A 10,518-nucleotide genomic window follows, 5' to 3' on the forward strand; every position below is an offset into this window, starting at 1 on the left:
CCGAAAAGTGGGAGGTGTCTCCGAAAGAAAGTTTCAGGCTCAGTAAACCAAACCAAACTCTGCCATGGAGTCGATGCCGACTCAAAGCGACCCTATAGGACAGGGAGGACTGCCCCTGTGGGCTTCTGAGAGGACTTCTTTATGGGCGTCGCAAGTCCCCTGTTTTTCCCCACGGACCGTTTGGTGGCTTCGAACTGCTGACCTTGTGGTCAACAGCCTTATGAGTAACGAGACCGCTATGCGACCCGGCCTCTTTCAACCTTCATGACCTACGGTTATTAACTCGCTTGCCGTTTCAGTTTCTGAAATCCTGTTGACTTTTCAAAATGAGTCTGCTTTATCTCTGCGTCTTCTCCCAGGGACGCAGCAGCTGCTGTCTGGCTTGCCGCTCACCTTTACCCTCCCTTTAGTGTACAAACAATCACCCCCAGGAAGTTAGAAGGATCTTTTCCAAAACGTGATCATTGTCCCTCCTCCCAAACTTCAAACTCACTGTCATGGGCTCCATGCCATCTCCTAGCGACCCAAGAAACGAATCTGTCTTGGATGAAGTACAAGTGATAGGTAGATTAGGGATAAAGGGGGCTGTCTCCACCGAGTTCCTACGCTCAACAAAAATGAGGGGTTGGAAGGAAATCAGGCACCTAAGGGGACAATCCAAAGCTGGGGAGGCTCAGACCAAGGTCACCTGGACACAGATGAAGGTCAACCTGTGAGGCACGCACACGTTAGGCACCAGTGACGACATCACGTCACAGGTGCGCCTGAACTCAACCGCAGAGAACGGCCAATACCCTTAACCACGCCCCCCACCCCGTGGGGATTGCAGCCACGCCCCTCCTAGTGGGGCTAGGAGGGTTTAAATAGCACCGGCTGAGGGCAGGCCTCTCCCTTTCAGGTGGAATCTCTCCCGTGTACGGTGCACGCCCTCTCTTCTTCCCCTTTTGTATCTGTGGACTCCGCTCCTGCTCCTGCGAAGCGCTGTTTTCGCAGGAGAACTTTCCCACAGCCACGCCATGCAGCCTTGCATGCTTTCCAGAGACAGCGTGTTATCTGAGATTGTAAGACCTGAAACTTCCCTTTCCCTCAGCAAAAGGGACTTGGATTTACAAAAGTGCTTCTGCCGCCTGAGTTGAGAAGGGAGAACTGAGGTCAACCATCCCAGATACAGCCCTTAGAAGCAAGGACATCGTGCTTGGTGAAGTCGGGGGGCGGGGATCAAAAAAGAGGAAGGCCCGCCGACAAGACGGACAGACACAGTGGCTGCAGCATGGCCTCACCCAGGAGGAGGGTGGTGAGGATGGTTCAGGGCTGGGCCATGTTTCAGTCTGTTGCCCGTCTGGTGGCTGTGAGTTGGAACCAGCTCAACGGCACCCACAGCACCCTATCATGTCACCACCAGCACCCTTCCTCAGTGGCTCGCCAATGCCCTCTTTCTTGCACACGTATGCTTCACTACATAGAATTATACTACACACACACATACACACAGTGTTAGTCCAGGGAGACTACAGAAACAAATCCAGGTGACTCGTGTGTAAGAAAGAGCTTTATATAAAGAGTAATTTATAAAGAGTACCTTTAAAGCATCCCAGCCCAGTCCAGATCACATCCATAAGTCCGATATTAGCCCGTATGTCCCATACCAATCTATAAAGTCCTCTTCAGACTCACAAAACACATGCAATGATGCCGAATGCAGGAGGATCACAGGCCAGTGGGTTGGAAGTCTTGTAGATCCAGTGGCATCGTAAGCATCTCAGCAGGGGACTCCACGTGGCTTCTCCAAGACCAGGGTTTTGGGTGCATCAGGGTAGGTCCATGTGGCTTCTCCAGCTCCCAGGGCATAGCGTCATGTGTCTGGTCAGTAGAGCATCTCTCAGGGAGTGACAGAGAGAGAGAAGTGTCTCCCGCCTCCAAGGAAGAAAATCCCGGAGTTCCCAGAATTCTCGGGAGAAGGCTATGCCCACACAGAGGCCTCATTGACTGTAATCCGATTGACAGACTAGACTCCATCCCTTCACTCTTAATCCTCTTAAGTCCCAAATTGACACCAGATTATGTAACTGCCACAGGGACCCTATAGGATAAGGTTGAACTTCCCCCGTGAGTTTCCATAACTCTTAGTAGAAAGCCGTCTTCTCTTGAGGAGTGACTGGTGGTTTCAAACTATTGACCTTGAAGCGAGTAGCCCCATGCCATCAGGGCTCCCCAGACACTCCCAGGGACCAGAAAAATCCAGGACTTCAAACTGGTTCTTCCCAGCCAAGTTATATCTAACCAAGTAAAACCACAATGCACCTGAACTTCTAAAACATAAGTGTACCAGAATGATAGCCAGACTGGGAAAAAACGATGGGTCCATGCCCTGATAGAAACGTCATCTTGCGGGGAGGGAGTACTAGGACTGATTGTGATTGCACAATTCATTTTAAAGGCGATTTAAGTGGTTGGGGCAGGGAGAGGAGAAGGGAGAAATGTTCTAAAATGGATGTGGTGATGATTTCACAATAATTCTCCTTGATAGGATCAAACAAGTGAATTGTGTTATATGCAAATTATGTGCCAATAAAGATGTTGGAGTTAAGAAAAAAGAAACTGAAGGTCCTTCTTGGAAACCAAGGCAGTGGGCATGTGGCATAGCAGCCGATGGTCTTGACTGACAGGGTCAGAGACCACAACACCAGGCTCAAAGGTGGCAGCCAGCCATGATGCTTTGAGCGTGCATTGCTCTGCAGAGCCCTGGCCATAATCAAATATCACATATCAGGCTCCCGAAAGAGCTCACTGCACCTTGGTCGAATCACCTACTCCTGGGCTCCCACCTGTAATTGGACCCCTTCTCTGTATCATTCGGCTTCATCCAAATTTTAAAAGTTGGAATCGGTTACCACCTCACTGCCTTGGCTAATTTGAATCACTTCAAAACCCGGGGTGGGGATGGGTAGGGTGGGTGGAATCACATCTCGCATATTTATCAAACACAGAGACTCCACGTAACTAGCTACACATAGGATGCAGAATCAATTCACCCAGATATCAATACATATGTAGAAAGAATTACAAGGACTCCCCCCCCCCAACAGATTCACAGATTGTCACACAATAGCATGACGTATATATATACAATGTACAATGACAACCTCACTGGAAATACACAAGTTAGGTGGGCCTACATGATAGATAGGTAGACGGGTAAGTAGGTAGACAGATTAAACAAAACAACTCCATTTCCTGGCCACCCAGTTGATGCTGGCTCTTCGCTACCTTCTAGGGCAGGGTAGAACTGCCCCCATGGGTTTCCAAGACCATAACTCTTTCCAGAGATAGAAAGCTTCCCCTTTCTCCTGCACAGCAGCTGGTGGTTCGAACTGCTGGCCTTGCAGTTAGCATCCTGATGCGTAACCATTATGCCACCAGGGTTCCTTGGATGGATGCATGGATGGGTGGGTGGGTGGGTGGATGGATGGATGGGTGGATGACAGCTAGCTAGCTAAGAGAGAATGAATTCACCGACTTCCACTCATGGCAGTCGTATGCACAACAGAACAAATTGTTGCCCGTTCTTGCGCCATCCTCACGATGGCTGGTATATTTGAATCCATCGCTGTCCATAATTGCAAGGTCAGCAGTTCAAAACCACCAGCTGCTCTGACGGACAAAAAACGAGGTCTCTCTATTTCCATAAAGAGTTACAACCTCAGAAACCCACAGGGGCGGTTCTCCCCTGCCCTACGGGGTCGCTAAGAGTCGGCCTCGACTCGATGGGGTTTGGATGATGGGACAAAGGAAGCAAATCAGACGGTGTTGGGGTCGTGAGCTAGGTTCATTCTCAGAAGGGCGCTGTCAGGGCTGTCGTAATGTGTTCATCTGGATTCTCCTGGCACTTGAACCACCAGGGCAGAGCGGGGCCGCATCGCAGTGGACCGACAGATGAGAGAGGGGCCCATCCAGACACACGGACAGCTTCACCCATTCATTCCTCTTCCCCCTGTCTCTCTCGCTCATGCACACACCCGCTCAGGAAGTAGCGGGGACACGCAGGTGCACGCAGTGAGTCACCCAGTACACCCACAGCCCTTGAAACCACCCCACAGACAGACGAGTCAACACACAGATCTCTGGTGCCGACGGAGGCAGGCGAGGCCTTTATGGTAATCTGATGATTAGTGGATTTCAGAGCCAGCCTGTGGCTGGTCCGGCCCCTCCCCTCCCCCATCCCAGTACAGTTCCCACCATGGAAGGCCAGGGTCAGGTTGCCCACCCCCTCCCCAGATTAAACATAGTGGGCAGTGCCTTCCAATCAATGGGTGAATCCAGCTATAAAGGGGAGGCCTTTTCCTGCAGGAGGCCAAGAGTAGCACCATCCTAGAAAGGGAGGTGGGGAGAAGCAGGGTGCATAGGAGAGGGCAGAGAGCTGAGGAGGCCTGGCCTCGGTCCCCACCCTGCGGTGTGCAGAGAGGGCTGTGCGTGTGCCTATGCGGCAGCTGGAGGAATCTCCTGGTTTGCGAACCCCCAAGTGGGGTGAGGGGGCCCCAGGACCTCCAGACACCGGGGGTGTGTCTGCAGGGCTGGGATGGGGAGTGAAGGGGGCGTCATTGAGACTGAGAAAGGAGAGTCCCAGACATAAGCAGAGAAGCCCCGTAGGCAGGAGGGATCTGGATTCGGAAGACAAAAGACCCAGGGTGAGAGCCACAGAGAAAGCTGATGGGGGTCCTGTTATGGCTTGAGCCATGCCCCCCCTCCCAAATACAGAGGTGGGAGGGAGACGCGGGGCTTCCACTATCTCATGGGGGAGAAAATGGAATTAAAAGATTGTGGGCCTTCCCCACCAGCTTCTTCCTGAAGAGCCCTTAGATGTGTTGAACATCCTCTCCCCTCTCTCTGCCTGTGGTTATCTGCACACGTGGGGATGGGTTCCCTCTGTGACGGTGAGGAGGCCGGGTGTGTGTCCAGCCATCTCTTCTGAGATAGAAAAGAGACCAACAAGCAGGCGAGGAAGCAGAGATGGAGGATGCCGAGCCAGCTGAACGTCACTCAGGAGCAGGGCCTTCCAGTTGTGGTCCAGTTCCTCCAGAGCTCACAGGGTAGGGAGAGCCCTCTTCTAGAGTGGACACCCTGAACCCAGACCTTCTAGCCTCCTCCGCTGGGCGAAGACAAGTCTCTGTTTGCCAAAGCCAGCCACCTGGGCTACGTCCGCGAGAGCAACACCAGAGACCTGAGATGGACAGGAAGCCCAGAACCCCATCTGGAGGATAAGCCCTGGGATTCCGAAATTGAAACCGGAGGAATTTACAAAGCAAGGTTGGGAGCCAGAAGCGTTCGGGTCTCAAAGCAAAGGGAGCTGGAGGCTGCGGGGCCTAGAATCAGAGAAGTTCATCGCAGAAGGACTAGAATGAGAGAAAAAACCTGAAGGCCAAGTTCTAGGTCCATAAGACTTACTGGAGCCATTGTCTCCAAGGCTGGGTAGAAACGGAACCAGGCCTGGAACCAGAGACATTTATAAGACCCCATGGGGGTCTCTAGAATTAGAAGCAGTTCAAATGCTGTGTTCTAAGCTGAGATTATTTGGTGTCTTAAGATCTGGAGTGAGGGGGCGCGGGGGACCTGGGAGTTCGGATGCTTAGGATGTGCTTTTGACCCAGGAGACACTGACAGCTGAGTTCTGTGGCCAGAGAAATGGGATCACCCAGAGAGCTCCGAAGAGAGACTTGGAAGTTTGCAAGGTCTAGAGGTTGGATAGTCTAGAAGTGAAGAGACTCGGAACACGGTGTCTGGTTTTCAAAGAACTGTTGAGATCCAGACAGAAGACCCACTCTGCTTGTCGGAAGTTGAGAAAGCTAGAGTGCGTGGAACGAGGGCCCCGGTGGCACAGTGGTTATGCGGTGGGCTGCCAACTGCAAGGTCAGCATCTGGAGGCCACCAGCCACCAGCCACTCCCCGGGGAAAAGAAGCCGGGGCTTTCTCCTCCCATAAAGAATGATGGGGTCAGAAGCTCCCCAGGGTAGTTGGGTCTGCACTGACTCGATGGCAGTGACTTGAGGGGACAGAACGTGGAAGGAACAGGAGCTGGGTATCATATTTAGAATCGAAATATTTTAGGACATTAACTGGCCTAGCTTTGCAGCCGAATGGACTGCAGATGGGGAGTTCTAGAGCCAGTGGCAAGCTTGGGGTTGTGGGGTCCAGAATCTGAGGCAATTGGAGGTCCTAAGACCGGAAATCAGATAGCAGGCTGTGTTGGCGTGGGGTGGAACCACAGTGTGCGAGAGCTAAAACCAGCGGCATTCCTAAAGCGCAGTCTAGAACCAGCGGCATTCCTAAAGCGCAGTCTACAACCCAGAGGCATTCCTACAGTGCAGTCTAGAACCCAGAGGCATTCAGAAAGTGCAGTTTCGAACCCAGAGGCATTCAGAAAGTGAAGTCTAGAACCGGAAGCATTCCCAAAGCACAGTCTAGAACCCAGAAATATTCCCACAGCACAGTCTAGAACCCAGAGGCATTTGCACATCAGTCTAGAACCCAGAGGCATGGCCACAGCACAGTCTAGAACCCAGAGGCATTCCCACACCAGTCTAGAACCCAGAGGCATTCCCACAGCACAGTCTAGAACCCAGAGGCATTCCTAAAGCGCGGTCTAGAACCAGAGGCAGTGAGAGGGCGGCAGCTAGAAGGAAGAGAATGCTAGTTGCTCCAGGAGTCTGGAGCTTCGGTTCTGGAGCCAGGAGGAGTTGGAAGCTGTGAGGCATTAGAGCCTCTGTTGGGTTTGAAGATCAGGGGGGATTGCAGACAGAGTTGGGATGATGACAGGCCTGAACAGAACGTGCCAGAGGCTCTAGAATCAGGGTTGTGGGCTCTAGAATCAGAGAAGGGTGGCCACCGGCTGTGTGGTCTGGGCGCAGAGGTAGTTGGCGGGTGCACCTGGAGCGGGAAGACCATGCAGGAAGTCAGTGTGCACATGGGGCTGGGTGCAGCAGGAAGTTCAGAATGCTCCAGAATGAGGCAGGGCTGGTGCAGCCTGGGAGTCCAAGGAGCTCCATCAGAAGTAGCAGGGGTGGAGGGACGGGGTAGGGTTGACCCAGAGACACCCCCACTGATGCCTGAGGGCAGGGAAGGAACCCTGGGCTCCTATGGTCCCCAGAAATCCATAGCCATGAAAAACCCTATCAGGGCAACAGCAAGAAGAAGATAAGAAAGGTGGGGAGACACAAATGAGATCATGCCTATCAATCTCCACCCAGAGCCCAGAAAATACAGATCCACCCGGCCCTCACCTCCAAGCTCCCCCAAATAAAGGCGAGAGAGTCTGAGAAAGGGCTAATGAGGTAACCCCCAAGCCAAGAAGAACCCCAAGGGAAGTCCTGAGAGAATGAGGAGGAGGGGACCAGGGACCCCCCCTCTCCCAGAGGTCACAGAGCTGAGAGACCCCCACCAGCAAGCCCCCAGACAGGGGGCCAGAGGGCTGGGGGGCTGAGGTAGGCCCAAGGTGGGTGGGGGGCACACAGAGGAGAGAGGGAGCCCCTCTCCTGGCACCCCCATCCTGTGTGTTGGCTGCCAGCTTGGAGTGTGGGCGGGGTCCTTTCTGGAGGGACAGAAGGGAAGGTGGGAAAGTCTGGCTCAGTTGACCTGGGCCAAGGCTGCTGCAGGCAGGACACAGCTCAGGTGCCGGGCAGCGTCCTCATCCGTGTAGAGAGGCAGCATGCAGGGGCCTGGGCCTGCGGGGGGGAGACGGAAGATGAATTAGCATGGCACCCCGTCTCGTCCCTTCCTGTGTCAGGAGAGCCTGGAAGGATGCAAAGAGCCAACCTTCCTTCAAGGCAGTTCTCTTATCAGAACCTCAGGGCCCGGGGACACTGGAGGCCGAGGACCCGGCCCTGGTCCAGGTGGTGTGTAGCTCCATTTGCTCCGCCCCTCCCCCCTGTAACAGACATGCAGTCCACGAAGGACCACGTCCGAGGCCCTGTCCTCTGGAGACAAGCCGAGAACCCCTTGCTTCTCATGGGACTCAGATGCAGCCCGAGTTGGAATCCGGGCTCTGCTACCGACGTGGCGGTGAGCGTCCGTGGCATTTTGGACTGCGAACCACAAGGTCAGCAGTTCAAACCCACCGGCCGCTCTGCTGGACGAAGAGGAAGCCTGCTTTCTGCTCCCGTGAATATTCACAGCCTCTCGGAATCCACCCCCACCCCCTGGCGGGGGCGGGGCAGCACTACTTGGCCATTGAGTGAGCTGAGCACCCTGGGACAGATGATGACATCACTGCTCTGTGCCTCGGTTTCCCCATCTGTCAGGTGGGCTGCTGACAGAGCCTCCCCTGCAGGGTTATTATGGATGCGTACATCCTAGAAAAGGTGCTGTGAGCAGCCTCAAGGAGGTGCTGTGTGGCCTGGGAACGGGACTCTGCACAGGTACCTGCCTCCCTGATGCGAATCCCCTTACTCGGAAGTAATTCCTGAGCACCTACCGAGCGCTTGGCCGTGGTGCTAAGCGCTGGCAGCCCCTTAAGGAGCTGTTGTTCTGGTGGGAGGGGTCAATTAGATTACAGATAGAAAGCTTAAGGGAGTGCAGTGGGTTAACAGCATTGAGCTGTTTACTGCAAGGTCAGTGGTTCAAACCCACCAGCTGCTCCGAGGGAGAAAGAGGAGGCTGTCTGCTCCCTGAAGACAGATGCCCGAGGAACTCTAGGGAGCAGCCCGACTCTATCCTGTGAGGCCTCTCTGGGTTGGACTTGATGCTGCGGCAGTGGATTTGGTGACTTAAAGCTGGACAGAATAAAAACCACTTGCTGTGGAGTTGACAGGAGCTCTGGTGGCCTCGTGGTTACTCGGTGGGCTGCTACCTGCCAGGTCAGCTGTTCGAAACCACTCACCACGTGGCAGGAGAAAGATGGGGCTCCTGAGTCCCCATAAAGAGTTCCAGACTCAGAAACCCACAGGGGCTGTTCTACCCTGCCCTCCAGGGTCGCCAGGGACTCGATGGCTGTGAGTTTGCTTTGGTGATAGGTCTTGCCGTCCATGCGTGAGGAGGCTCGTCTTTCTCTGTGAGGTACTAGGGAGCCATAGAGGGTTTGGGGCAGAGGAGGGCCAGTGTCGGATCCCTGCCTTGTGCGGTGGAGCTGTGGCTACTAATGGTTGTGCTGGCGGGCAACGTTAAGTGTGCGCAGCAGGTTGCCTCAAGTGCTGTGGCCGTGCTGAGAACCCACCGCCATCGCCACGGACCCAGCATGGAGGTGGCGTGAGTGCCTATCATGTGCCGGGGGCTTGTGCCAAGTGCTTCCCGCGCTGGGGTCACCAAAACATCTCCAGGAGCCAGGAAGGTCCCCATCAACAGAGGGAAAGACTGGCGCTCCAGAGGAGGGGAATTTCAAACTGGGAGGAGGTCAAGGCGGCTGCACCCGCCATTCCACCAGGCATCAAAGGACCACCCTGGGCAGGTTTCCAGAGACCCAGGCTTGGGCCTGGGCTTGGCTTTTACCAGCCAGGGTGGCCGGGGTAAGCCATGCCCCCCACAGGGCCTCACTTTTCCCAACGGAGCCCACAGCGTCCCTGGTAAACTGCCTCCCCAACATCCCAATTGCCTCCAGAGTGGCTCCATCCTCTCTCAACCACTGGGGTTCCTCTCAGGAGCAAGGGGGGTGGTGAAGTCCTGGGCCCTTGCACACCAGGCTGCTACTCACCCAGGGTCTCCCGCCGGCCCAGGAAGTGGGTGCTGGGGTACTGCTGGCTCCCGTGGGCCGGCGCTCCTGTCAGCAGGAAACTCTGTGAGCGGAGACAAAGCCACGGGGATGGTGAGGTTCACTGTCATTTGGTTGTTTGTTCCAAACACACTCGTCTGAACGCTGCCGAGAAGGTCTGTGTGGGTGTGATGCACATTCATGACCAGCGGATTCTGAGGAAGGGCAATAACGAGGGTGGGCCTTACCCCATCAGTTGGAGGCCATAAGAACACATACGGAGGTTTCTGAGAAAGGGAATTCTGCTGTAACCTTTAGACATCCCAGCCAGTTGCCTGCCGAGCTGGGATCTCCAGGCCCCATTATTGCATGAGCTAATTCCTCAGCACCAACCTCACTCCGTGTGTGGGAGTTACATCATCTGGTGTCAACTTGAGACTATTAAGAGTGAAGGGGTGGAGCGTAGCCTGTCCATCAGGTTACAGCTTGATGACCTCATTTGAATGCGCTACGGAGCAAAATAGCTCACTGGGGGCGGGACACAGACACACTCCCTGGGAGACATTGCTGTTGACAAGTCACATGGAGACACACTGATGGAGCCAGAGCCCTGGAGCTGGAGGAGCCACGTGGAGACCTACGCCAGCGCTGAGATCCTCCTATCGCCACTGGATCCACAAGACTTTCCACCCACGGGCCTGTGATCTTCCTGCATTCGGTGTCATTGCATGTGTTGTGTGAGTCTGAAGAGGAATTTATGAACTAGTATTGGACCTATGGGCTAATATTGGACTCATGGACTTGATCTGGACTGGGCTGGGGTGTTTTCTTAATAGTCTGTTGCT

The 10,518-nt window shown here is 54.4% G+C and overlaps 1 protein-coding gene across 1 annotated transcript in view; it reads right to left on the reverse strand.

Annotated features, from left to right (window-relative positions):
- Positions 1 to 7,617: 7,617 nt before the first annotated feature.
- Positions 7,618 to 10,518, reverse strand: part of HIF3A (hypoxia inducible factor 3 subunit alpha) — a 37,135-nt gene continuing 34,234 nt past the window's right edge. The window contains exons 8-9 of the mRNA XM_045292663.1: positions 9,677 to 9,758; positions 7,618 to 7,715 (exon numbers count right to left, since the gene is read on the reverse strand). Coding sequence (XP_045148598.1) covers positions 7,618 to 7,715; positions 9,677 to 9,758 — 180 coding nt within the window. The remainder of the gene's footprint in view (positions 7,716 to 9,676; positions 9,759 to 10,518) is intronic.

Source organism: Echinops telfairi, unplaced genomic scaffold, assembly GCF_000313985.2.
Source record: "Echinops telfairi isolate 266 unplaced genomic scaffold, ASM31398v2 ScPeMD7_655;HRSCAF=1070, whole genome shotgun sequence".
NCBI classification, from domain to species: domain Eukaryota; kingdom Metazoa; phylum Chordata; class Mammalia; order Afrosoricida; family Tenrecidae; genus Echinops; species Echinops telfairi.